Source organism: Cucurbita pepo, chromosome LG02 (assembly GCF_002806865.2).
Source record: "Cucurbita pepo subsp. pepo cultivar mu-cu-16 chromosome LG02, ASM280686v2, whole genome shotgun sequence".
Taxonomy (NCBI): domain Eukaryota; kingdom Viridiplantae; phylum Streptophyta; class Magnoliopsida; order Cucurbitales; family Cucurbitaceae; genus Cucurbita; species Cucurbita pepo.
Genome location: NC_036639.1, coordinates 1191079 through 1217348, shown reverse-complemented (window position 1 = coordinate 1217348; position 26270 = coordinate 1191079). Strand labels below are relative to the sequence as shown.

Sequence of the window (26270 nt, the reverse complement as noted above, 5' to 3'; positions counted from 1 at the left end):
ACTTTGATTTCGAACTCCTTCAAACGAGGACGAACGTGCCGTTCTCTTGGGAGGCCAAGCCGGGGGTTCCGAAGTTGCAATCGAGTTCCAGCCCTAGCGTAAGCACGTTCGAGAAATCAGCGTTGAAATTGCCTTCGCCGCCGTACCGATCGGAGAGTGCTAGGCTTCCCGATGACTACGGTGAGGCGATCCCCTGTTCTTCTCCGCGGGCGAAGAGTGCGAGGATGGCTAAGGAACATTTGTGGCTTGAAGCTTATTCCGACGACTTTGGATCGTCTTTTGGTTTCGGGTGCTGTAAACGGGATGGTTTGAAGGAGAGAGATCCTTTTGTTGAAGCCTATAAGAAATGCACAAACGGCCCTTCGAAGAACCGTCGGCCAATCGCCGGCGGTTCTGCAACAAATGGAGTTAAACGTCCTGGTATTAGAAGAAGATTACTTTTTTCACTTTCACGGAAGTGCTGCGCTTCGTCCCCGTGACTGGGAGTTTTTATTTGGAGGAAATTAAAAAAAAAAAAAAAAAAAATTAAAAATTAAGATAATGTCTTAAATCTCTCCTAATATATATTCCTTACTTATAAATTCACCTAAAATTATTCTCTTAATTAGCTAATGTGAGACTCTTTTTCCAATCCTCACATTGAACAAAATATACCAAAGAGTCTCCCTTGAAATCTATGGAGCCCTCGAACAACCTCCTTTTAATCGAGACTCGACTTTTTTGGAGCCCTCAAACAAAGTACATCTTTTATTCGACACTTGAGAATTCTATTGTATAATATTGTTCACTTTGACGATATGTTAGGAATCATGAACTTCCACAATAGTATAATATTGTTCACTTTTAACATAAGTTCTCATCGTTTTTTTTTGTTTCTCAAAAGGCCTCATGTCAATAAAAATGTATTTCTTACTTATAAAATTATGGTGTATCCCTTTAATTAACTAATGTGGGACTCCCTCCTAACCATCATCGAGATATTCAACTTGCATATTGACTTTCTCATAAGAGAACAAACTAAAGGTGTACAAAGCCGCACCAGGAAGAGGATTTGGTGCATAGGCATCTTTGGAGGGCGGTGTGAACTTCGGACGAAAAATGCAGCAAAAAAGTGAATATTTAAAAGGTGGTACGCACAAGATTGATTTTGAAAATTGATCCAAAAAAAAACTATAGTTTCATATTTTTATTGTAAAAAATAAACTGGTTTGGATGAGACTTGATGATCACAAAACAAAGACATTTATACTAATTTCCTTTATATATATGTTGAGTTGTTGACTAAATTACTAAATTACCCTACCAAAATTTTAATATTATAAAAAATATTTAGTATAGAATATTGAATAACCATGAATTAATTCAAAATTCATATTATGCATCTATTAAAATATTATAAATTTGTATTATGTTTTATTAAAATATTGTAAATTTTCTTTCCCTTTTATTAGAAAAATAAAACTTTAATAACTTCTTAAACAACCCTTCCTTTAGATGATATTAATGGCAGTCACGACTGCGACCTGGACCGCCATAGAAGAACACAGGCTCAGTAGTATAGGTTCGTTGATAATTATCAGCAGAGTAACAAAAAGGCTCATTAGCCCAAATTCCGACTCTCTCTGGATACTTCAATTGCAACGAATTGTCCACGATCCTTGGCAGCATCACATAACTAGCGTGGCTATAATGCCTCCCTGCATAATCTCCACTCCCCATGGCCGTCCTCGTGTGTGGCACTTTCTTTACATGTGAGCTGAACACTTCACCGCCCCATTCCACCAATGTTGCGCTGTGGCGCAGATATCTGAATAACGTCGGTGGCCAATACCCCACAGGCCACCCTTGCACATTCAACCACCAATTGCGTGACCGAGGATCCTGCATGGTGCATGAGTTATAGTTTATCATATATGTCATATTTGACCATTAATTACAAACAAATATGTTGTATGATTGAAGATATTTAGCAACTTTTAGCATGTGTACCATATTTGACCATTTAGCGGTGTTGTTTTAGCAAATATACTCACTAAGTTGAGTAATTCGTGGAGGAGGGAAGATTGCATATGAAATTAGATACCTGAAAGATACCGACAGAGATAATGAACTGTTGTCCACCTCTAGTTGATATGGGATCAATGACAGCACCAAGTACCACTTTGGGGTTGGTTTGGACAAACCCACTACAAGTTAAATCAAAGCACCCCGTCGATTTGTATGAATCCACCTAACCATTTTTCCATGTTAGATAAATTTTATACTCAAATTTTTTCAATATTCTCTCCTAGTTCTTATAATTGAAAACTCTCAATCTTACCGTCCAATGTACACTGAGTCGAGTTTTTGTATCTCCATATAGCCTCCGATTTACCTATAACGACAAAATAAATTAAAATTAAATGTTAAAACATGTACTACTAATTAAGTTTAAATAAAATTAATAATAAAAACGAACCATCCAGCCAGCTTCTACGCTTTCAAATTTTTCAGACGGCCCATTTTTCAACCAAATTCTTGAAGCCGTGAAGTCATTTGGCAAATCAACTTTAGGGTTCCAAACATTAATCTGTCCTGAAGCGCCAATGTAATTGTAGCCTGCCGTATACAGGATTGACGTCTGATTCATATTCAACACCAAATTATAAGATAATTAGCAACAAATTAATCGACTAAACTTTAATTTTGAAACCCAAATAAAAAAGATGTTTATGGAAGGTTTTGCTTACGGAACGGTTGACTTCTGACCCGAGTTTGGAACTTCCATAAAAGAAATTATTTCCAAAGCTATCGAGAGAATTGACTCTGAGTAAGTCTTGTTCACGAACTTTGCGAATTGGAATGGTTCCTTTGGGACATCTCCCACTTCTTTGCCATACTTGAAACGCCTCGTTTTGCTCAACCGACATCTTCCAATCAACGCCCCAATTGGGTTCCATCTATATGCATATATGCAAGCATTGGTTAAGAGCGTAAAGACTATGATTAGGGTTGCACATAATGATTTGATTAACATGAAGAAATGAACCTGAATGGTGTGATTCTTTAGAGCCGGATGGTCAAAAGCAGGCTGTTTGTAAATGTCAACACAGTCGATAATATCTCCATCTTCACTCTGCATAATTTCCATGCAAAATTATACGTCAAAAACCGATCAAAAAGGCATTAAATTTTTTTAAAAAATTTGAAAAAAGGCAATGAAAAGAAAGATGTTACGTAGATGGTGTGGAGGGCAGGCTTATTAAGAAGCTTTAACTTCTTTTGAATCTGCACCGATAATTGTTGAGAATTATTCATCACCGGAATGGCTGCATGAGCTTGGAGAACGGCAGCAGCAATGGCGAAAGCCACCATTGCCAACAGCTTCCCTTCATGATCTGTGTTCCTCATTTTCTCCGAAACAAACCCAATACAAAAGGTCGGATTTTTATTTGTTTTCTTGGGTTGAAGAAGAGAATGGAGAATTCAAATATTTATACCAAATTTTGTTCATCCATTTGGAAGTTAATAAAACTGAATCTCATAACAGAAATAAGGTAAAAGTGGGAGGGAATGGCAGAATAGGAATGCATGGTTTATTAACCATAGCTTTTTTCTGTTTTAACAAATTTTTTATTTTTAGTTTTTATTAAGATTTTAAAAATCTTTTTATAATGGAAAACTCTCTTTAATAGACTTGTTTTAAAATAGTGAGATTGACAACTATACGTAACCGGCTGAAACTGACCATATTTACTAGCGACGAACTTAGACCGTTACATTTACATTAACCAGTTAACTAATATATCAGTGTTTATGTTGCGACATTAATATCTTAGATTTCTTATAAAAAAAAAAAAAATATTTATAGAATCAAAATTGGAGCAAATTTATAATTTAATCCTTTAAAAATTAATACTAAGAAATTACATGTAAACAAGTTTATTATTTAGAAATAAATTATTGTCAAAATGAAGCAACGTGGTAAATAATTTTAGCCACCGGTTCAACCTTTAGCCCGTACCCTCTCCTCCCACTGTCATTTTTTTTTTCACTTAAACCCTAAAACTCGATTGAACCCGTAGGCTCCGGGTACCGACCACTCCGGTTTCTTACCCGTTATTAGCATTGGTTTTGGCGCCATTATTTTGCCCACCGCAGCGTATAGCCATAACTGTGAGTAATCTAATTCCCTCTCGTTCTTTAGGCGCTTTGGTATCGGATTCTGCATTTTTCTATCAAGTTTCGAAGAAAAATTCGTGCTAAGGGAATGGATTTGAAAAAACATGTTTAACGTGGAGGTGATTCTTTCACAAATCTTTATATATTCTTAAGAACACTGCGGTTTACCTCGAGAAAGTGAAGTCCAGTGGAAGCAAGGATTCGGGTGTGCAGACGCATCGAGGAGCTAATCGTAATCTCCATTGCTTCTTTGAGAGGAAACTTGTCTCTTGGGAATCGGTCGTCCTTCTTGTCTTGTATGGTGTTGTTGTGACTTCTTGGAGATTGAGAAGTGAGAACCTCAAGAGTGAAAGTACGGGGATAATCACATTCACGCCGCATGCGGCAGGATTATTTGTTTCTCACCCAGTTTTGAATTTGGAGGGTTTTTAGGATATATAGAAATTAAGAAGGGTGATGCAGTGAGACGTTTCAGTAGGTTTAAGTTGTTTAGTCGATTCTTTATGGTCCTTGCCTAATCATACAGGCCTTAGCGTCGAAACTATATACTATATGTAACTTTTTGAGACGTTTAGTCTACGAAATTGTGACATGTTTCTGAGTTCTCTTCCCGCTCTCTTTAATTATTTCATAGGACACATTGAATGACACTTTGTGATTGACTGGGATGCAGTGGATTTTACTTTAGCCCTGCAGTAATGGGTTGATTTTCGATTCCATCGTCCAGGAAATCAGTCTTGGAAATTTGAAATTAGATAATTTGTTTGATTGGACACACCTTCGGATCCAGTTACTTATTTGTTGACTAACATTTCTAAGTTGTTTGCAGCTGGGTCTCCATTTATTGCTTTTGGTGGACTTCAACTAGGAATTAGCTAGCTGATCTGTCGGTATTGTGATCTCTGGTTACCTTTTTATGCTCAAAGCTTGACGTTCTGTTAAGCTCTGAAATGGATAATCTATCTCAGGCCTCAGGCGGACAGGTAAAGAACCTTTTCTCAGTTCTCAATTAACATCTCTGATTTTAGTTCTTTGCATGTGTGTGTACGTATAAAAGTACTTATATATATTTTATTGCTTACACTTGCCGATTTGAGCTCAGACATTTATTTTGTCTGTTCAATTATTATCTTATTTTTGAAATATTCCCGTGACTTCTCCTTCCTTTTTGGTGCATTAGTGTGTTTGTCTCTTTTGATTCTTTCCATGTATGTTCAGTTCAAATTTCTAAATTGTGGTTCACTGATTCCTGCAGGGTTTTATTTGGTTACTTATTTGTTATGATATTTGGTCAAGTCTATATTCTATTTATGTCTATCGAGTTGATGTGAGTGTCTGAGATTTTTCTGCTGCAGTTTCGACCTAATATCCCAGCACAACCAGGCCAGACATTCATTTCCTCATCTGCCCCACAGTTCCAGTCAGCAGGGCAGAATATATCTTCTTCAAATGTTGGAATTCCAGCTGGTCAAGTCCAGCCACATCAGTATCCTCAATCAGTGCCACAGTTTGTGCCAAGGCCAAGCCATCGAGGCTATATCACTCCTTTGTCCCAGGGTATTCAAATGCCTTATGTTCCGACAAGGTCTCGTACTTCTGTTCCACCTCAGAGTCAGCAAAACGTGCCTGCACCAAATAATCAAATGCATGGTCTGGGTTCTCATGGACTACCTATTTCTTCACCATATACTGTAATCCTCTCATTCATTGCGCATTGTTTACTTTCTTTTCTGTTAATTTGAAAAGCCATTTTTTGTATTTTTATTTTATGGTACATTTTCATGTCCTCTGACTGACACTAAATGATGTTGGTTTCACTTCTGATTTCCAGCCAATGTCACAAATGCATGTACCTGTTGGAGTTGGTAATAGCGAACCTTTGATGTCTTCTGTAAGCCAGGCTACAAACTCAGTCTCACAGATTGAGCAAGCTAACCAGCATTCTTCAGTTTCTACCGTAAACCTAGTATGTTCTGCTTGTTTTATTTGTCTACTTCTATCTTCTTTGATTTGAGGGATGATATGCTATAGATCTTGTATGAAAAAAGCTAGAGATGGACTTCAATTTATTTTTATTTTTCTTTTGATTGGAATTTATACGTACTTTCTCTTCTTTGACTTATTGAAAATGTGGTCTTATGTATTAAGGCATTGATAAATGTTCTTAGGCAAGCATGGATGAAGTTAGAGATGTGGAAAGTGAGTTGGTTTTTGTGGAAAGTAGTAGTATGTAATGCCCACATTGGGGAAAAGGTCTGTTTTTTCTTAAAAAAAATAATATAGTATTTTTCTTTGAGGCATTAAGACAGTTTTCTGATGTGAGCTCCTCAGTGCTATTAAGATGCTGATTTCTATATCCTGACGGGTTTTTTTTTCACGTCATTTATAACATCAGGCTGCTAATGTTCCTGTCTTCAATCATCCATCTGATTGGCAAGGGCATGCATCAGCTGATGGAAAAAGGTAATCATGCATTTATCACCTGGTTACAGCTTTCTCATTTCTTGAAATCCAAGGTTTAAATATGTCAACTTAATTGTCGAGGTTAAACACAGTTAATTACTAATTTTCAGTTTGTATACACAGTTCACCCATTGTTTCTAGCACTCTGCAATTCTCTTGATTTCTCTTACTGAACAGAAATTTTTTCTAGGTACTATTACAACAAAAAAACCAAACAGTCCAGTTGGGAAAAGCCATTGGAACTTATGACACCACTTGAGGTAAATGTCATTTTTATGAATCATCTTTTATTCTTACCTATAACATCATAGCACATCTGTTAAAGAAAAGGTATTTATACAAGGCATTCTTTTTCATTTCTAAACAAAATTCATGGTTATAGATGCCGTTATTAGAATTTTCTTTTAGATTCATAGGTAAACTTTTGGGGCTGGGATGTATATATAGTGGCTCCATGGAAAAGTATTCTTTGGGGTTGGGATGTATAATTCAAAATCATGATTTTTCTGGCTATTCTATCAATTCAGGGATCAGTGTGATTTTCTAGACTGATAATTTTTCTAGACAAGCATCTATTTTATGTACATACATTTTCTCTGCATAGGGTATAAAGGTTTTCGTTATCAGATATCTTATTTAACTATTGTTTTTTTGTCCTCTTTTGTGTTCATTAACCGGTGCAATATCTTTAAAGCTCTTTGGATATTCGTTGTTGGAGGACAACTAGCTCAAATTTCTTTTTCCAGTATTATATGTTTGCTTCTGATTCAAATAATTGTTACAGAGAGCTGATGCATCAACTGTGTGGAAGGAATTTACGTCTCCAGATGGAAGAAAGTGTGTTGCTTTGTCTCTGTCCTCTTTGGCATTAGCCTGGCCACGTTCACATTTTTCAAGTTTTTTTTAGTGTGTTACATTTCTTGATCTTCATGAATAAGCATGTACACTAATGGTTTACCACGAGGTGAAACAGGTACTATTACAATAAGGTGACAAAAGAATCAAAGTGGACCATGCCAGAAGAACTGAAGGTTGAAATCATGGGTTACATTTCACTATCTTTCTTTCTCATGTTTCCTTTCAAAAGGAGTCATGGCTTTCAATCTAATTTTGTTAATTTGCTTGCAGTTGGCTCGCGAGCAGGCTCAAAAAGAATCTGTCCAAGGAACACAAACAGATATGGCTGTTACAACGTCTCAACCTACACCTACTGTTGGTCTTTTCCATGCTGAAACGCCGGCAATTTCTACCATTAGCTCCAGCATTTCTCCAACTGTTTCTGGGGTTGCATTGAGTCCAGTTCCAGCTGCTCTTTTTGTTTCTGGTCCTCCTGCTGTGGTCCATGCCAATGCTTCGTCAATGTATGTACTAGTCTTGCTGATATAGTTTCCACATCCACTTTTTCTTGGATAGCAGCTCCAAGTGCGCATATAGTTCCAGTTTTGTTTTGCTCATTGTTGCCTTTGTCCTTCTGAAAATAGGACTGCTTTTGAAAGCCTTGCATCTCAAGATGTAAAAAATCCTGTTGATGAAACTTCTACGGAGGACATTGAGGTAATTTGTGGGAGATTTTTGTCTTATACTTTTTGCCTCATAAATGATATTGGTTTCTATACATTTCTGAAAACTTTATTTTAAATCAAGATCTTTCTACTTCTAAATTCGAATAGAAACTAGGTTGATTTAGTTAGTTAATCTAAAATTTGAATAAAATTTGGCTCATTAGTTGTCTACTAGTTTTTGATATAATCTTGGGTGTCATGACAGGAAGCAAGGAAGAGAATGGCAGTTGCAGGAAAAGTTAATGAGACTGTCTTAGAGGAAAAATATGCTGACGATGAACCATTGGTATTCGCCAACAAGCTGGTACTTTCTGAAAAACATCTACTCTTTACATACTTTTGGAGAGAGAGAAATTGAGTACCCCATGGTTGTAATTGTGAATATATTTACCTGTGCATTTTTTTTTCATTATTATTGTATTTATTTTCTATTTTAAAAATATATTTCAATCATTAGGAGGCAAAGAGTGCATTTAAAGCGCTTCTGGAATCTGTAAATGTTCAGTCTGATTGGACGTGGGAGCAGGTTTGTTTGGTCTAGGCATCATGCAACATTTTTCAGTTTTCATCATATTTCATATACGCTAATTCAATGTGTTCAGGCTATGCGAGAAATAATTAATGACAAAAGATATGGCGCCTTGAAAACTCTTGGTGAGCGGAAGCAAGCTTTCCATGAGGTATCGATATGACTGGACTACAATGAAGTTTTATTGAAATGATTGGAATGAAATAATGCTTTGGTTCACCCCTTTCCCCTACATTTTTTTTCTTTACAACCAAGGTGGATCAGACTTTATTATTCTTTTGATGAATTTTTATGAGTTTAGTATTTAGGACATAGAAAAAAGTTGGATGCAGAAGAAAGACGCATAAGACAGAAAAAAGCTCGTGAGGAATTCATCAAGATGTTGGATGTAAGTTTTTGTATACAATTTCTCCTGTCATGTTCTCTCTATTATTTTTATTTGATTGTTTTAGAGATCTTGATTTTTGCTTGCATATGCATTTTAATTTCAGGAGTCCAAGGAACTCACATCATCTACCAGATGGAGGTTGGGTTCTTAGTTATTATTTATTGTTATCATTATTTATCTTACAAGTTCGTAATTCCTCTTGACCTTATATTTTTTTCCTTTCCAATTTTTGTGGGACAGCAAAGCCGTTAGTATGTTTGAGAATGATGAACGGTTCAAAGCCGTTGAACGTTCTAGAGATCGGGAGGATCTTTTTGAAACCTGCATAGTGGAACTTGAGAGGAAGGTAGGAATCGTTTGTTTATTCATGCATGTGCATGCGTTAGTAGTATCCTGTGAGAAATTTCCCCTTGTAGGCAGGTGAATGTGAGCCGATGGTTGTGTAGAGAAAATAAAAGAGGACTCAGAATTTTTTTTTTTTTTTTTTTTGTAAGTTTGAAATTTGTACTGACTGCACAAAGAACTAACCAAAAGTAGTAAAAACGGGAAAACATCTTGGTTCCCAATTTTATTAATTGAACCCACCAATAATGATTACCAAATTGACTCTGTGGATGGCAGTACTGAGATGTTGCTTGCCTATTCTTTTGGAGTCATCTCCCTGCTTGATTTTTCATCTAGTTTTGTGCCCTTTCTCCTCTCTCCTCTATCTAGAATCTTATAATCTCCAAAGACGTCAATTTTCTTGCTTGAGAGGTTGAGGAATCCACGAATGAGTTTTGTTGTTAACTCTTTGTGGGTGGTGGCACTCTGGTTTTTTGTAATTATTAGCTAGGGTCTTATCCTTTTGGATTGGAGTGTGTTTCTTATTTAGTGTCTAGTCTCCTCTTGCGGGGCTGAGTTTTTATTTTTTCATACCCTAGTACATTCTTTCATTTTTGTCCATGAAAGTTGGATATTTCTTTTTAGAGAAATGCCATGGACAATTTTTTTTCTTTCTTTTTTGTTCCTGTTACAATATAGTATTGCAATCCTTTTTAGGATGTTGGTTTGGAATTTTGTTGATGTTTTATTTTTGATCTTATTAAATGATATCATTTTTGTATTAAGAACATTTCAATCAACAGGCCCGAAGAAAAATATTACAAACAATTTATTTTTAGTGTGCGAGAGTAATGGGGGCTTTCATTGTACTTTGACGATAGTACTTCTTCATTTGATAATTGTGATGTTGTCCTGTACTCTTGATAAGTTGATATTATAACCTTTTTTCTATGTTGGAGTGCATGAAATTACCTTTTTCTAGATAAGGGAACGTTCATACACTCTTAAATTCAGGAAAAAGAAAGGGCTGCAGAGGAGCACAAGAAAAATATTACTGAATATAGGGAATTTCTTGAGTCTTGTGATTACATAAAGGTATTTTCCCTCAGGCTTTGGGATGTATAAATTTACTTATTCCTTATTATGCCTTATTCTCGCGATTGTTTTCTGTGGTTTAGGTGAGTAGCAAATGGCGGAAAGTACAAGATCGATTGGAAGTTGATGAGAGATGCTTATACCTTGAGAAACTTGATCGCTTGCTTATTTTCCAGGCATGTCCTTTTCATTTTTATTTGATTTTCTGTTTGTGTATTCCAACTTAAATTTTATGCTGTATTTGATTGGTACAGGACTATATGCGTGAGTTGGAAAAGGAGGAAGAGGAACAGAAGAAGATACAAAAGGTTTTATTGTACATCAGTTCATCATATGACAGTTGATTCTATTTTATTAAGTACATAGGACACTCACATTCACATTTAACCATTTGAAGGGACGTTTGCGAAGAATTGAAAGAAAAAACCGCGATGAGTTCCGCCAACTCATGGAAGAACACATTACCGCTGGTGTTCTTACAGCTAAGACTTTTTGGCGTGATTACTGTTTGAAGGTAGAGAACTTTTTAATCTTCTGCTGAACATTGAAATCTGGATTAGGAATCTTTCCCCACATCCCCGATTGTCTTTTTTTTTTTTCAAGGTTAAGGAGTTGCCTCAGTATCAAGCTGTTGCTTCAAATATATCTGGCTCAACACCAAAGGACTTGTTTGAGGATGTTCTGAAGGAATTAAAAACTAAGGTGATCTTCTTATCATACTTTGTTATAGAAATTTTGTTAGTTCTATAATTTCTTTTTATTATCAAAGATAAATAGGAACTAGTGATTTATTACTCTAATAGCCTACCATCAGGTAAAGCATTTCATAGGATTTGTGGTTTTCATTGTGTGTATGCTAGGACTCATTTTAAGATAATTTTCTCTGTCTTTCTCCCCTCTCCACCCTTACTTCCTTTCTAACCTTTTTCCATGCAATATTATCCACTATCTTATGCGTATATACAAAAATAATTAACATATTGTGAGTAAATATACCAAGAAATGCATTGTGAATAAAGGTATTTAGCATGTCTTTTGTCCTTGGGTCTTTTCCCTGTAGAAATTCTTTTGATGATTGGGAATAACATGAGATCACAAACTTCACTAAAGCTGTAGAGCATCTTCCTTTTGGAGGTATGATTTTCATTCGAAAGCCTCTTCCGACCATGTAACGTCCAGTTTTTGATGCCTGAACTTTCAGCAACCTTATCATCTTCCCATCCAATCAAAATCATGAATGTAATTTTTTGGCCTATGTAATGGAGAAACAGAACTTGCTAAACCCCCATTACTACGTTGTGAAGTTGTATCCAATGAACTTGGCTACGAACTTCTTGGCTGGTAAATTAAGTACATCCGATCAAGATTTATGGAACACTGTTTTTGAATTCAGGCAGATAGTATTTCCATGCCATTGTTATGGGGGGAGCGTAGGTCCATCTTTAGCAAGTTCCTGTTTCTTGATTGAGTTTCTAGTCCAATTGATCTTAGTCAAACTTAGCTGATGATAGGGGTTGTTGCATCTACAAATCTTGTTGCTCGGTGAATTCCCTCTGTTCATCATCTTGAATTCTCCTGAAGTACATGTTTAATCTGAAAAAATATTTCAGGACTGCGTGCATTCTTTTTACCTCCAAAAAATCGTTTCAAAATGCATTGATGGATTCTATCTCATTTTATTTATGTAATTTATGTTATTAGCTCAATTGTCTGCATTATATATATTAGAAAAAAATGTCCGTGTTATATTATTGTTGAATCCAAAGTGCTTTTGAAATTTTACTGTCAAGCTCACATTTTCCATTTTTTTTTTTTTAAATTTCTAGTATCACAAAGAAAAGGCTCAGATAAAAGATGTGATGAAGGCAGCGAAGGTAGTATGATTATAATCTTTATGAACGGCTACTGCTGCTGAATTCATTTTTATTTGAATGGAATGCTTTTCAGGTTACCATCACTTCATCATGGACATTTGATGACCTTAAGGCTGTCATTGAAGAGGGTGCTCCTCTTGCACTTTCAGATATAAATTTTAAGGTACTACTTAAAATTGGCCAAAGTTGTCTAAAAGTTTGGAATTGTTTCGTGTGTTTTCTCTTTTAAAATTCTTTTATAAATATTAATTTACACTTTTTTTTTTTTTTTTTAAAAAACTTAAACTTTTCATTAAAAAAAAAATGAAAAGAGGCTAATGCTCAAAAGATTCAAACTTTTCAAGGGGTGGATACCAAAAAGAGTAAATAAAAGAAAATACAAAGGAAAAATGATGGCTTACCAAATAAGACATAAACCAAGATAGGAAAAAACAGCGAAGTGCTTGTTTAGAGAACACCGTGATGGGACGTATGAACTTCTAGATTCAAACTGATTAAACTGATGGAGATACTTCTCGTTGAAGATTCTTTAATTCCTAACCATGCACAAAACTTTCCATTCTGTGTTGTAGCCTTCACTTCAAACAAAAGTCTTCTTGTATAAGGTTCTATATCAGGCATTTGCAAGACTAAGACAACCGAAAATGAGAGCTTCATTTGAAGGAAACTTCTAATTTCTGTTGTATTCCATATTGATGACCTTATTCTCAATATAATCTTAAACAAAAAAAGATTGACATCACCAAAGCCAATATCTTCCGCAATATAATCTCCAACTATTTTCCTACTCGTACATTTGCATGACCACTCTAATCAAAATAACCACAATCTTCTAACATGTTGGCATTGGAATGGATCAATTTGCACACATTCAGGAAATAACGGCAAAGCGTTTGGTCAATCCTCAAATAAAAAATATATGAGCTAACCCGTTTATCCCTCATCCTTGTGAATTCCAAGAAATTTTCTTCATTGGAAAATAAAGAACAACAATAAAAAATTAATCTTCCTGACTTGACTCCCTCGGGAACATAAGGGGAAATCTCCCTAAGTTGCAGAAATTTATCTGGTCTCAAAATATCACTTTCATCTGAAAAGAATGAGATAAAAGGAAGCTTCAAACATGTGGTTCTACTTTAAGAAATTTGCTGGAGTTGTCGAAAAATTTGGAACTGCTCTTGTTCTCTTTCAAAATTCTTTTTTAAATATTAATTTGATTGTATATGCTTAATTTGTTCTGCAGCGCCAATCTGTATAATGAGTTTTTTTTTTCTTATTGTAGTTTCAATCTTTCATTTTTTTTTCTGAAATACAATTTGGATTTTGGCTTTGTATGTTGGGGCAATTAAGATGCTCAGAATCTGAAGATAGAGATATTTATTCTGTATCTTGAGTAATTGAATAATCTTAGTTTCTGATTACTTGGTCCTCTGAAGACTATGGATATATTCGTGTTCTTTCACAATTATGTCTTTTATTATTGTTTAGGATGCAATATGTTATCCCATAAATTTCTGGTTGTTTTTTACAAAGGAAAAATAGAAATTGGCCAGCCTGGAAAGCTGAGGGCCTAGCCCGTCGTCTGTGAATTGATTCTTACTCACAATTTCCCAATGTCTACGCTTATAAATCCTCCTCTATGGAAAACTTCATTGCCTTGTCTGTATCTTTAATTTTGTATCCTTTGATTTGTTATCAACATGATACGTGTTTTGAGACATTAATCACATCCTACTATGTTGAAGCTTGTATATCAGGATTTACTAGAAAGAGCCAAAGCAAAGGAGCAGAAAGAAGCCAAAAGGCGTCAACGTTTGGCTGATGACTTCTCAAGACTGCTTCAGTTATTCAAGGTATTTTTAGAACTGTTGATGATGTGTAAGCTCATTTCAGACCGACTGTCTTCTCTAACAGTTAGTTGACCTTCAATGGTTGTATTACCACAGGAGATTTCAGCTTCTTCCAACTGGGAGGATAGCAAACAGCTTTTTGAAGAGAGTGAAGACTACAGGTAGTTTATGAAGATGTTGATTATTTATCATAAACGAGGTTTGGGTACTCAATTCTCTGCTTTATTTGACTTTTTTTCTTCTACTGTCACTTAGATCAATTGGGGAAGAGACCTTCGCGAAGGAAGTTTTTGAGGAATACGTAGTGCATTTACAAGAAAAGGCAAAAGAAAAGGAACGCAAGGGTGAGGAGGAGAAGGTGTGTGGCAAATTGCTTTTATGCTTGATTAGTTTGATGATTCTACTTTTCAGTCGTTGGGTGAAGAATTATAAGTGGAACGATATTTTAGGCTTTAAGCAACCAACTGATCTGAAAAACTGAATAAACATAGCCCAAACGACCATTGGTTGGTTTAAGTTCAAATGAAGTGAATTTGTTTGAATTGGTTTAATTTTTGGTTTATATATGCATACATGTCTTTTCCACAATGTTTTTGGTTTATGTACATATAATTTAGGTTTTATTTTTTTCTTAACGAGAAACCAAGTTTTCATAAATTTTAGAAATGGGGATCATTGTTTTTCTTTCTAATGCTATTCTAAATTTCTAACAAAAAAGTATTTTTTTATTATTATTATTTTGAAGCCAATCCCTCGGTAGTTCAGATCTTCTGTTGAAATAGATGATTCCTCGATAACTTTGACTGAAGTGTAATAAGATACTGTTCGGAATTTTTTTCTCATTCTCAGAAGAGAACTTCTATTTTGCACAGGCTAAAAAGGAAAAAGAATGCGAGGAAAAGGAGAAAGAGCGAAAGGAGAAGGAAAGAGAACGTGAAAAAGAAAAGGGACGTGTTAAGAAGGATGAAACTGATAGCGAAAATATAGATGCAAACAAAACTCGTGTCTACAGAGAAAAGAAAAGGGAAAAAAACAAAGACAGGAAACGTCGGAAGCGGCATCATAGTGCCACTGATGATGGTGGTTCTAATAAAGATGAGAGAGAGGAGTCTAAGAAGTCTTGCAAACGTGGCAGTGACCGAAAAAAGTCAAGGAAGGCACGTGAATATCCTTGTAGATGCTTGTGACACTGTGTTGTATAACGTTATTAGAAATTAATTCTCTTTGTATGTTTCTTGGCAGCACGCATATTCACCTGAATTAGACAGTGAGAGTAGGCACAGAAGACACAAGAGAGAACATCGAGATGGTTCATGTAGAAATGACGGACATGATGAACTTGAAGAGGGGGAGCTTGGAGAGGATGGGGAAATTCAATAGCCGTCGTTAGCTTTCGATTTCAGGATTTGGTTTCTACGGTTTGCAAGGGCAGAGCGATCAATGTGATTTTAATTGGCCAGGGATGGCAACTGCTGAAAAGAATTCTTTTGAAGAGGAGATGAAGGGTGACCCAGTTATCATTCTTCCATTGTCTGTTAGTGGATACATCTGTAGTGTCCTACAGGAGTTAGTGGCGTATATAAACCAGCCATTTTTATTACTTGTGACCTGGTTTTGTAAGTCGCTACTTCCCTCGTCTACTGTAATTCTGTCGAGAATAATAAATCCACAGGCTGCTTATTTGCGGTTCTCTCAACTGATTTGAAGTTCGATTATTGAGATTATCTTAAAGCTGAGTTTACAGCATTAATCGTAACTAGAATGAAAACGTTATGAAGTGTATAAATTGTGGCATCATTCATTAAAATTTACTGTTCACAGCCATATCATGGGCGTTAAAACATGTGAGTAATCAGTTCGTTTTTCCATTTTCAAGTTTCAACATATTTGTCCATAATTTTTAACCTTTTGTACCTGTCTGGTCTTTCTGAAAGCGAAAGGTGAAAGACTCATGAATGGCTTGATCGATAACTGAACCTGAAATGGGCAGTGGAAGGAATCACTTTATGCCGACAATCCTTGAGTAGACATCTCAGGTCGTGTATGTCTTCTATTTGATATGTTTTAATATCTGAGTTGGTGGTTCTGTTGTATTTAAGGGAGACTTTCATGAAAATCACTTGGTTTATGAAATGATACGAGCGATCCAAATTCATTTAAGATTGGTGATTGATATCTGCTTTCTTACTACAGTGTACATTCCACTGAGGCAGGGGCCAGATGTTTGAGTGAAGCTTCTAGGATATGAATATACGGTTTATACTTAACAATGTGCATTTTTCTGCAAATACTTGTATTGGAATCTTAGTATAATTGAAGCCAGGAGAATGTTGATCACTGATTATCTATTAGTTCAGTAACAACCTCATTAATAATCTCCTCTAGAATGAGTGCTCCAATCTCTGCTCCTATAAGCTGCTTCTGCGGCTTCAAATCCCACCATTCTGCTGCTGAGAGCAAGTAATCTGAGTTCAGTGAATTTGATAAGTTTGCTTTTTTCCCAGTGGTTTCCTTCTCATGGATGAGCCTCCTAGCTTCTTCAGAATCTATGTGCCTGCCATGCTTGGAATGGGCCTCCACCACCTCCCCCACACAGTAAAAAAGAAGCTGCTTTGTTTGATGAATTACCCTTTTGAATATCAGGAGCTGAGATGTAGTGTTGGATGTTACAAGTTCCTGCAGTTCTGCAGTCTCAATACCACTCGGTTTCTCCATTGCTGCGGAGTAAAGAAGTAATTCCGAAAGAGTGGCCGAGAGAATGGAGTCATCTGGAACTTTCTTCTGTAGAGGAATGCCATTCCGTAATTGATTATTGTTTAGTCTTGCTGGGATTATCGAATCAGACCCTGCTTCCCTGTTTTCATGTCCTAAACAAGTTCAGATCATTCAGCTACAGTTGCTTTTATTTTGTACATTAGAGACTCTCTGTATATAAGGTGGTAACTTCATGGACATGGAAGATGAAAATCATTGTCTAATCCAGGGCTGAGTTGCTTACTTGATTTCATGCTTCTAGACACGACCTTTTTTCCTGCCGCACCCTGTTTGGTGCCGTTAGTTCATCAAGTTTACAGAAAGTTGTAAGACTATGGTATTTCACATTTTGAAGTTTACATTGATGATAGATTATAAATGGGACATGCTGAGTCTGCTTTAAAGACTACATATGATTCAGGTATGCCTTGCAGTTCTGATGAATTATGATGAATTAAGTGTTCGGGATGATCATACCTTAAGTATTTGTAAGTTGCAGGGCTCTGGAGCTTCAAAAGTGTTTGAAGTTGATGAAGTAGCATGATGTCTTCTCTTCGAAGAGGATGTCTTTTTGTTATCTTTTCTAGAAAATGAACTGGACTTCTTCCGGGAGCTGCAGGGAGACAAAAAGTTCTCTGATTCTGCAACTCTCTTGCAGCCAACACTAAGAATCCATCCACTTTTTCCCAAATCCTTAGTTTGCTGCTTCCTATTGATGGAAACAAGCTTCTTACAGGTATTCCTCAGCACCTTATTTATCTCTACAAATCCCTTTCCAAACTTCATAATATTGTCAAATTTTCCACTGCTGCAAGCAAAGCCACTGCCACTGCCCCTACTAAAGCTCTTTCTCGAATAGTCTCTCTCGAAAAGGTACTCCTCCAACTCGAAAGGCTCCTGTTGCTCTTGCAGAAGCTGTCTCAACGGTGATCTTGGTGTCATGGATGCTATGAAGAAGAAAGGTTGAAATGCAAGTAGAGAATGGAAGAACATATAATAATTACAAAGGCAATTCAGGTTTAGTTGGAGGAGAGGATTATGTGGTGCAGATTAATAAATCATGGATAGATCAGAAAAAGCCTACCTGTCAGAATCTGATTTATCATTGCCTTGAAACAGACTGAGATACCGAAGAAGAGCGAGACACACACGCAACACAACAGTTACTCGGTAAAAATATCATTTAACTGCTAAGGATTGCTGCCACCATATAAGGTTATGCCTAGCTGTTTTTTTGTAGACATTTTGTTTTCTTATACACTTTTCTGTCAAATCATCGCTTGTCTTTACCTGTGGCCTTCGTCAATCCTTACCCCTTTCATTGTACGTGAGAACAGAGATATACGGAGGATCTCATTACAACAATGCAGGTGCCTTAGCTCCATTTGGTCAATGATTAACTGACCATTTGAACTGATGTAAGAAAAAGAACAGAACAAAAAAGGTACAGTAGTTTTGGTTGTCGTCAGAAAGGCTACAGAGAGCCTATTTATGGTGTTTGAAAGGCAGTGGTCCAGAGGCAATTGGTTTAGTGTAAGTGTATCTCTGAAGCCTGTTTCTTCTTGAATCTGAGATTTCTGGTTGAGATTTTATTAGTTTCTATCATGTTTATCATTTTGTTTGCCTACGTTTATTTTCCTTCATGCATGAATCTGAGATTTCTTTCAGGCCAAGGCGTTGCTTTCAGAAGTAAGCTCTTGGGGTTATGGAAGAGATGTCAAAGTTTCAATCTTACCCTGAATTTTGTTACGGTGATGTGAGATCTCACATCGGTTGGAGAGGAGAATGAAACATTCTTTATAAGGGTGTAGAAACTTCTTCATAATAGACACGTTTTAAAACCGTGAGGCTGTCGACGATACGTAACGGGTCAAAACGACTAGCGGTTGGCTTGGACTGTTACAAATAGTATCAGAGCCAGACACCGAGCGGTGTGTCAGCGAAGACGCTGGATCCCTAAGGGGGTAGATTGCGAGATCTCACATTGGTTGGAGAGAGGAACGAAACATTCCTTATAAGAGTGTGGAAATCTCTCCCTAACAGACACGTTTTAAAACCTTAAGGCTGACGGCGATACGTAACGGACAAAAAACAACAATATCTTTGGAGTGTTACAGGTGAGGAGTCTCATTAACATGGAAATCTGAGGAAATTTATTGATATTCCCAGTTGGCCACCAATGGCCACAAGAAAACTGTTCTTTTCTTGTATCATTTTTGAAGTTTAATTTAGAGTTCCATAGTTAAAGTGGAAAGTGATTGGAGTTTGTTTTTTTATCGTGGCCTCCCCTTCTGGCCCCGACCCCATCTTTGGATTTCTGTGACTCTAATAAGATCCTATATTCTGATACATTATTTTCCTACGGATACAACAAAAATATGTTTATGTTTGCTTCCCTTTGAACTTGTTACTCTATTTTTTTTTTTTTCAGAAAAGAACAAAAATTATTTATTTTGCTTGGACTTTATTATTTTTTATGATGAGAGATGAATATCTCATTCTCACTATTAGCGTGTACTTTGAGATACTTTTGGGCTTAACACTTTTTTACAATTCTCTCTTGTTAGTAATAAGATAATAGGCTACGAGACCGAGTGGAGCGTGATAGTTATGATTGTTTAGGGTATATTGTCTATGACGGCATGCCCTTGTCATACAAAACTCTTTTATCTTGTTTTTTATGTTTATTATTTTATTATTAGTGTTAATATCTTTTGTCAACAAACTTTCCCGATAATAGTGTTAATATCTCTTGTCAACATGTTTTCAGTGCAATTGTATTTATAGGGCCCTCTTTAAAAAAAATTCAACTGCCCACATTTTATGAAACATTTTATTTCAAAATTTAGCTTGAGTCTCAACAATTGACCTTTGTTTTTTTGTTTGCTGGGTTAAAACAAGTGTCACACAACAATAGTTGTTTTATTGCTAAAAGAGTGTGATTGTAACACATGATTCTACCTGTTTCATTTGGCATAGCTGACTATAAATAAAAGTAATATTATATTATTTCAGTATAAACATATCTCAACTAATTTAGATATATTATCCTATATTGAAACAGAAATCCGGGGAAGATAGGACAGCCGAGCTCGAAGCGCCACAAATTCCGACCACAATCTCTCATTTTGTCTTCGCACCATGGAACTACGCTTCGACACCAAATTCAACTGCCTTTTCAGCTCTTCATTCTTCACTTTCAGCCGGTCGGCTTCAACCGTCAGGCTCTCAAAATATCTCATCTTTCGCAACCTGGGCCGCGTCGCTGATTCTCGGTTTGACATCATTCGATTCCTTCTCCTCCCGCCGTCGATCGAAGAGACGGCTTGGCACGAGCCTTGTGAACCTGAGATCGACCCGCCCGGATCTTCAAACTGCGACCAAACCTCCTGGCTTTCGGCCGGCGATAACCCAGATTCATAAACGGGCCTATGAAACCGGACGGCTTCTTCTTCAGAATAGAACTTTGGGAAAGAGAATGAGAGAGAAAATGGGAAGGGAAGGAAGAAAGAGGAGAGGGGTATATAAAGAGGAAATGGAGGGTGTTAAGGATAGTTGGTTGGAAAGAGTACGATGAAGTTCGTTAGCTAATTTAGAGAATAATTATAAATTTATAAATAAGAAATACATTTTTAACTAATTTAGAGAATAATTATAAATTTATAAATAAGAAATACATTTTTAACGGGTAAAGTCACGAGAGCTTATGGAAAGAGATATTTTTATAGAACTCTTAGCTACCTTAACAGCGAAGAATCAGACAAAACGACAGATTAGACAAAAACTTTATAAAAAATGGAAAGTTTTTTCTTTTTCTTTCTTTTCGAACAAGTTTACCAAAACCCAATATCGTGCCCATGATCCTCAAACTCACGTGAAAAAGTTCGAATTTTTTAAGAATCAGTTATGGGCTTATTGTTATGGGCTTAGTGTTATGGGCTTATTGTCATGGGCTTCAGTGTAACAACCCTTTGACCCAAGAGTTATGGGCTTATTAACATTAAAATATATTTTTTAAATATTGATATTATCAAATAATTATTTTTTATAATTTTGATTTTGTCGTAACTTTAATTATATATTTCTTATTTCACCAAACGAATCAATTTCATATTGAAAAGACCCCAAAAATTTAAAAAGCAAATGGAAAAAAGTAAGGATAAAGGAAGAAAAATAACGTTCAATAAATAAACCAATGAAATGTGGGATAAATTTTAAATTAAAAGAATTAAAAATTTCAAATTTTCATTTATTATTTATTATTTCGTTTTTGCTTTGGATTCCCCGCTGGTCCATTTGGGAAAAAAAAGGAAAAGTCGTAACTTTATTTAATTAATGCACAACATTATCATTCCCATTTTTACAATATTATTGAAATTCATGGCCCCATATCCTCCACACTTTTTTCTTAATAGTTATCTTTTAATTTTTTGAAATTTTGAAATAATTTATATTTTTTTTTTCATGGATTCTAATCATCTTGTTTAATTATATGGGAAATTTCATCCTCTAAATAAAAAAATAATAATCATCCTGAAACGAGAGTTAATAATGAGAAGATCAAAATTTGAGTTGTTATTGAAGTTATTAACTGAGATTGAGATTAAATTGTAGCTGAGATTGAGTTGCTAAGAACAGTAAACACTTGTAAATAATTTAGAAAAGCAGTACGTTTCCCAGATTCAGAAGCTTCTTCATATCACTTACCAACGAAAAAGAGGAGCTTTTTGATTTGGGTTATTCAAGATAAGTAGCAGAGTTGTTCATTAGATTGCAGCTACAAGTGGCTGACACTTCTTGCCTTTCCCGGCCCTCCTCCGGCCAGCTGCATCGCCGTCCTGTCGATGGATTACATCTTTTGGGATCAAAGGAGCGTCATTCGACTCATCGCCGTCGTCCTCAGCTGTGGCAATACGAATACAAGAGCATCGTTCCAAGGATCCAAAGAAAGCTGTGACAAAGCCATTGATGAGCCAAGTTGCTACTCCATCAAGCTTCCCACATGCTGGAGAGCCATGGGTTGATGAAGAAGTTCTCACTCTTGACTCCATAGAATTTGATCTGATGGAGAAGAAGCTACTGCAGGTGGAAGTAATGGCAGACATGGAAATAAGCAGAAACAGAGAGAGAGAAACAGAGACAGAGACAGAGACAGAGTAATGAAAGCTCCAAACTAGCAGCTTATAAGTCCCAAGGGAGCATCTTCTACCGACCCAGTTAATAATTAAGAGTTGAATTTTGAAGCATTCCCTTGACACTGTTAAAATTAACGACAAGACAATGGAAATTAACCTCAGAACAAAGATCTTTATAAAGGAAAAATAAACAAAAGTTGGTAACAAAGCGTGCAAAGAGCCAATCATGATTCGGGGCTTGTTAATAAATCAATCTACATACAATTACAATGACATATTCAAGATTAAGGGCCAGTTGAACAAAAAACAAAAGCAAATATGAAAGCAACTTGGAAGATTATGCCATACCCCGCAATGGTCCTACGGGGCCTGCATGAGTGTATTTGCCGCCGCTCATAGCTGGCAGCTTCCCCTATTATCCTTCCCTCTCACTTCAGCTTTTACTCTCGTTCTATCCAAATAGGATGGAAGAATGAATGATAATATCAGTCAAAATACCAGAAATTTCCAGCAGGTTAAAAGGAGGCAGCTTCCAGGAAGAGATGGGCAAAAGAAATCATAACCCATTGACATCTCTATTACTAGAAGGCATGATTAATCAAGAGCTACATGGCATAAAAAATGTTATCAACAAAAATGAAGGTAAAGGAAGTGGATATTAAAGAAGAATGGGATGATGGTAATGATGATACCCAAATGTTAAAAATGCATATCACATGGGGTTAACACCCACATCCTCGCCTATATGCAGACCTACTGAGTAAATAATAATCTCTTTAACAAAGAGAAGTTTCTACGGCACCCTGTCTGGAAAAGTCAGCTTACTGTTTACTTTCCATCCAGAAAGAACTTCATCCAGCATTTGTTTAGAGTATATTGAGGAAGTTCACGGAAATAGAAAGTTCATCAACTTTCCAGCAACGACATCCCCGCGAGACATCCAAGATGGTGGTGTTTGCAGGCCTCACCGGATCAAGAACATGCCATTAAGATTCAGAACAAAATTACTTTGTGATATCCAAAGCAGTTCAAAATAGCCAGCGGCTCTGCAAAACGGTTCTGTGAGAACAAGGTTATGAGATCAGAAACAAAAAAGATTGAAAATAACAGGATAAGTAGTCCTGGAGCCAACAACAAAAATCTGTAGCATAGTAAGGAATGTTGAATAGTAATATGAGTTTGTCAAAAGGAATTTCAAGTTCTCCGTCATCTATGGCTAAACATATAGTAAATAACTAAATTCATTAGTCAGAAGGCAACTGCAAAAATATGCTAAAATTGCACAAGGTAATTATAAGGTAACTCAAGGAGTGGGGTAATGGGTGAAAATCAGTCCTGCGGAGTCAATTACGTGAATCATAGAACCTTTATAATTGGCATAGAAGACATCTATGTTTACAGCTCCAAAAGAACAGGAAACTTGTACAAGTCGTTGAGACATGAAAGTAAAAATCAAATGGAACTGCCTCTTTTCTAAAGTCTTCAGTAGTATGACATGCTGAGTTGAGAAAGAGAGGTAAAGGGAGACATGAATCAATCTATGAGATCTCACATCAATTGGAGAGGGAAATGAAGCATTCCTTATAAAGGTGTGGAACCCTCTCCCTAACAGACGCATTTTAAAACCGTGAGGCTGACACCAATACGTAACAAGCTAAAGCAAACAATATCTGCTAGCGATGAATTTGAGCTGTTACTAATGGTATCAAAGTCAATCACAGAGTAGTCAGCGAGGACATTGGGACCCCAAGAGGGGTAGATTGAGATTCCCACATCGGTTGGAGAGGGAGGGGAACAAAAAATTTCTTATAAGGGTGTGGAAACCTCTCCCTAACAGACGCGTTCTAAAACCGTGAGGCTGACGGCGATACATAAACGAACAATATCTGGGTTTGGGTTGTTACTCAATCGTTATTAACTAGGGTGTTTGGAACAAAGGATGAAATTGCATTAGGCTTCCAAGTCATGTAGCTATTTGAAATGCATCAATCTGGGTGAATGAAGAACTTGGCTCTCAACTGTATTAGAATATATCAAAAGCATCCTGTAGAAAAGCCAGAGAATCAGAGTTACTTAAGCATCAATGTATGCATTTGTTCAAGAAGTATGATCATCATTCAAATTTGAATGATAGGAAGTCCAAAACCTTCCCTAAATGCAACACTGGTATATACTTTCTAATCTAAGTGGCTTGAACTGCTTTCCGCTCTATTATTATGCAGATAACAGAAGCCCGGTGCCAACAAAAACATGTAGATATAATGCTACACAAATTGTAACAATAACAGAAGACTTTGCACTGAAGTAGCTTACGACTTCCAAACCCCTACCCACAACTTCATCATGAACTGTACCAAAACTTCTCTTGAGACCATCCATTAGCTTCCATAACAAAAAATCCACAACAGATCTTGTCGTTTCAAATGTCACTCTACCAGTTAAATCAAGCACAAACTTCCTGTTTCTAGGAACTGCCAGAGTAGATGAAACTGTGTCAATCCACCCATTTTGGCAACTCTCAATTGAGCTGCCCGCAGCCATCTTCTTTGAAGAAGCTTCTTCTGAAAAGACATCGTCTCCTAGCTTTGACAGTCCATTACAGGATGAAACCGGACTCAAATTCGAAGACGATCGCGAGCTTGTCAAGACCTGGTGAGATGTTTTTACAAGAGTTTCCACAGCGCCATTACAAACAGAAACAACCATGTCCTTCACCTTGTCCTGATGAGTGGGATTGGTCAATCCACTAAAGAGATCATTGTACACATTAATATCCATTGTTTTATCAAGATATACAGAAACTGCAGTGCTAACAAAAACTTGTATGCAATCTGCTATAACATTCTTGCATTTCTCATCGGAGGCCACAGTTACCCATTTAGGCACGTCTGAAAATTCAGATCCAGATTTGTAAGCATCATCGACTGATCCAGGGATCGAGTAATACCCCATCACCAAATTCTTTGCAAAACTTCCAACCACAACAGAAGCAAAACCAGTCCCAGCTGTTGAGAAAAGCTTCTCGACGACGTCAGAAGAAGAGCTCGAATTCACCGAATCAGCCTCCAAATTTCCGTCGTTCTTTGTTACAGATTTATACCCTCTCATCATCCCAACCGTAAATGCCTCGGTGACCTTCTCCAGAGACTCCGAAAATTCCTCCGATTTAGCGAGTTTGGAAATTTGCTTCAAGCTGTTGGGAATTTGATCGGAATCAGATTTCAGAAACTCCTTCAAATCTTTAGAAATTACTCCGATTGCTTCAGAAGAATCCGCAACCATTTCAGCGACGGAAATCATGGTACCGAAGAGCTTCATCAGCCTCTTCCTCTTCCTCTCGACGGAGGGGAAATGATAGACCTTATAAACTCCGTAACCAGAGACCCCCATGAGAGCCAATAGAACAAGCCATTTCTTCCTCCTTTGGGAGAATCCCAAGCCCCTTCTAACAAGTTCAAAATCCATACAGAGAAATTTCCAAATAGCAAGATGGAGAGTCTATAGAACCGAAATCAAACCGAAACCCAGATTCAAGATTGAAAGGCACGAAACCGTACAAAAAAATGGCGCGACAAACAGTGAGAGGGTCGAGAAAATCGTTGAGATTTTCCCTCTCAACAAATGGAAAGGAAAAATCCGATAAATAACACAGAATCGAATCGGAAACCTGCTTGGGATTATTGTAGTAAGTCAATGAAGATTGAGGGGTCAAACCTGGAGGATTCTGCAGCAAAATTTCTGGGAAATTTAATTGGCGGCAAATGGAAACAGGAGGCGAGTGCAGGTGATTGGCTTGAAATGATTGATAGAACGGAATGAAAATTTAATAAAGAAAAATAAGACGAGAAAGAATTGAATGGAGGAGTTCATGCTCGGATCGGTTAAACCAATCCTACACGGAAACACCAAAATCGCAGATCAGATAACCAATCAGAATGAATTCAAGTTCCCACAAACGGACCACGCCAGCCTTGTGTATTAAATTTGAACCCAACTGCATGGCCATTTTGTATGCAATTTTCCCCATAATCTAGACACTCTCGTTCTCAATTTTTCATGATTATAACTCAAGTTGCGCATTTAAACTTATAATAAATACGACATTAAGTAATAAATATCCATTAAAGTTGAATAA

General features: G+C 36.6%; 4 protein-coding genes and 1 long non-coding RNA gene across 10 annotated transcripts; 2 read left to right on the top strand and 3 right to left on the bottom strand.

The window, feature by feature from the left end:
• Window positions 1–1475: 1475 nt before the first annotated feature.
• LOC111787604 lies at window positions 1476–3390 on the bottom strand. Its single transcript, XM_023667619.1, has 7 exons — window positions 3217–3390; window positions 3029–3115; window positions 2730–2939; window positions 2459–2620; window positions 2321–2374; window positions 2084–2230; window positions 1476–1881 (listed from the first exon to the last, which is right to left on the bottom strand). Exons 1-7 carry the CDS (start codon window positions 3388–3390, stop codon window positions 1501–1503), a joined length of 1215 nt encoding a protein of 404 aa, XP_023523387.1. The 3' UTR covers window positions 1476–1500.
• Window positions 3391–4992: 1602 nt separating this feature from the next.
• LOC111788103 (pre-mRNA-processing protein 40A-like) lies at window positions 4993–15970 on the top strand. Of its 3 annotated transcripts, none has more exons than XM_023668290.1 (27): window positions 4993–5144; window positions 5517–5852; window positions 5993–6127; window positions 6557–6624; window positions 6815–6884; window positions 7409–7461; window positions 7598–7655; window positions 7753–7985; window positions 8106–8178; window positions 8392–8490; window positions 8644–8712; window positions 8789–8866; window positions 9017–9103; window positions 9207–9241; window positions 9344–9449; window positions 10442–10522; window positions 10606–10698; window positions 10777–10830; window positions 10920–11036; window positions 11126–11224; window positions 12349–12396; window positions 12470–12559; window positions 14154–14249; window positions 14343–14407; window positions 14502–14604; window positions 15119–15403; window positions 15489–15970. In XM_023668290.1, the coding sequence occupies exons 1-27, from the start codon at window positions 5112–5114 to the stop codon at window positions 15624–15626; spliced, it is 2802 nt and encodes a 933-aa protein (XP_023524058.1). In that variant the 5' UTR covers window positions 4993–5111; the 3' UTR covers window positions 15627–15970. The 3 variants fall into 3 exon arrangements, with proteins under 3 accessions (XP_023524058.1, XP_023524057.1, XP_023524059.1); XM_023668289.1 differs by having other exon boundaries at window positions 14142–14249; XM_023668291.1 differs by lacking the exons at window positions 4993–5144; window positions 5517–5852 and adding an exon at window positions 6330–6414 and having other exon boundaries at window positions 5881–6127; window positions 14142–14249.
• Window positions 15971–16506: 536 nt separating this feature from the next.
• On the bottom strand, window positions 16507–18148 carry LOC111788214. Of its 2 annotated transcripts, XM_023668491.1 has the most exons (4): window positions 18085–18148; window positions 17478–17947; window positions 17245–17287; window positions 16507–17113 (listed from the first exon to the last, which is right to left on the bottom strand). In XM_023668491.1, exons 1-4 carry the CDS (start codon window positions 18104–18106, stop codon window positions 16581–16583), a joined length of 1068 nt encoding a protein of 355 aa, XP_023524259.1. In that variant the 5' UTR covers window positions 18107–18148; the 3' UTR covers window positions 16507–16580. The 2 variants fall into 2 exon arrangements, with proteins under 2 accessions (XP_023524259.1, XP_023524258.1); XM_023668490.1 differs by lacking the exon at window positions 18085–18148 and having other exon boundaries at window positions 17478–18018.
• Window positions 18033–20533, top strand: LOC111788346. Its single transcript, XR_002814141.1, has 3 exons — window positions 18033–18170; window positions 18338–18533; window positions 20065–20533. It is a non-coding gene; the product is annotated as an uncharacterized LOC111788346 (long non-coding RNA).
• A 1012-nt stretch (window positions 20534–21545) lies between these two features.
• Window positions 21546–26200, bottom strand: LOC111788193 (protein PHLOEM PROTEIN 2-LIKE A10-like). 3 transcript variants are annotated; one of them, XM_023668456.1, is made up of 5 exons: window positions 24449–26200; window positions 24040–24179; window positions 22961–23194; window positions 22484–22586; window positions 21546–22079 (listed from the first exon to the last, which is right to left on the bottom strand). In XM_023668456.1, exons 1-2 carry the CDS (start codon window positions 25598–25600, stop codon window positions 24159–24161), a joined length of 1173 nt encoding a protein of 390 aa, XP_023524224.1. In that variant the 5' UTR covers window positions 25601–26200; the 3' UTR covers window positions 21546–22079; window positions 22484–22586; window positions 22961–23194; window positions 24040–24158. The 3 variants fall into 3 exon arrangements, with proteins under 3 accessions (XP_023524224.1, XP_023524223.1, XP_023524222.1); XM_023668455.1 differs by having other exon boundaries at window positions 24286–26199; XM_023668454.1 differs by having other exon boundaries at window positions 24040–26199.
• Window positions 26201–26270: the final 70 nt, after the last annotated feature.

Coding starts and splice junctions, on each gene's coding strand:
- LOC111787604 (XM_023667619.1), bottom strand. CDS start 3,390: ATGAGGAACACAGATCATGAAGGGAAGCTGTTGGCAATGGTGGCTTTC. Junction 2,375..2,458: donor GCGTAGAAGCTGGCTGGATG/GTTCGTTTTTAT, acceptor TTGTCGTTATAG/GTAAATCGGAGGCTATATGG. Junction 2,231..2,320: donor GACTCAGTGTACATTGGACG/GTAAGATTGAGA, acceptor AAAAATGGTTAG/GTGGATTCATACAAATCGAC.
- LOC111788103 (XM_023668289.1), top strand. CDS start 5,112: ATGGATAATCTATCTCAGGCCTCAGGCGGACAG. Junction 5,853..5,992: donor CTATTTCTTCACCATATACT/GTAATCCTCTCA, acceptor TCTGATTTCCAG/CCAATGTCACAAATGCATGT. Junction 6,128..6,556: donor CAGTTTCTACCGTAAACCTA/GTATGTTCTGCT, acceptor TTATAACATCAG/GCTGCTAATGTTCCTGTCTT.
- LOC111788214 (XM_023668490.1), bottom strand. CDS start 17,993: ATGTTCTTCCATTCTCTACTTGCATTTCAACCTTTCTTCTTCATAGCA. Junction 17,288..17,477: donor GCAACTTACAAATACTTAAG/GTATGATCATCC, acceptor GGCACCAAACAG/GGTGCGGCAGGAAAAAAGGT. Junction 17,114..17,244: donor GTCTAGAAGCATGAAATCAA/GTAAGCAACTCA, acceptor GAACTTGTTTAG/GACATGAAAACAGGGAAGCA.
- LOC111788193 (XM_023668454.1), bottom strand. CDS start 25,600: ATGGATTTTGAACTTGTTAGAAGGGGCTTGGGATTCTCCCAAAGGAGG.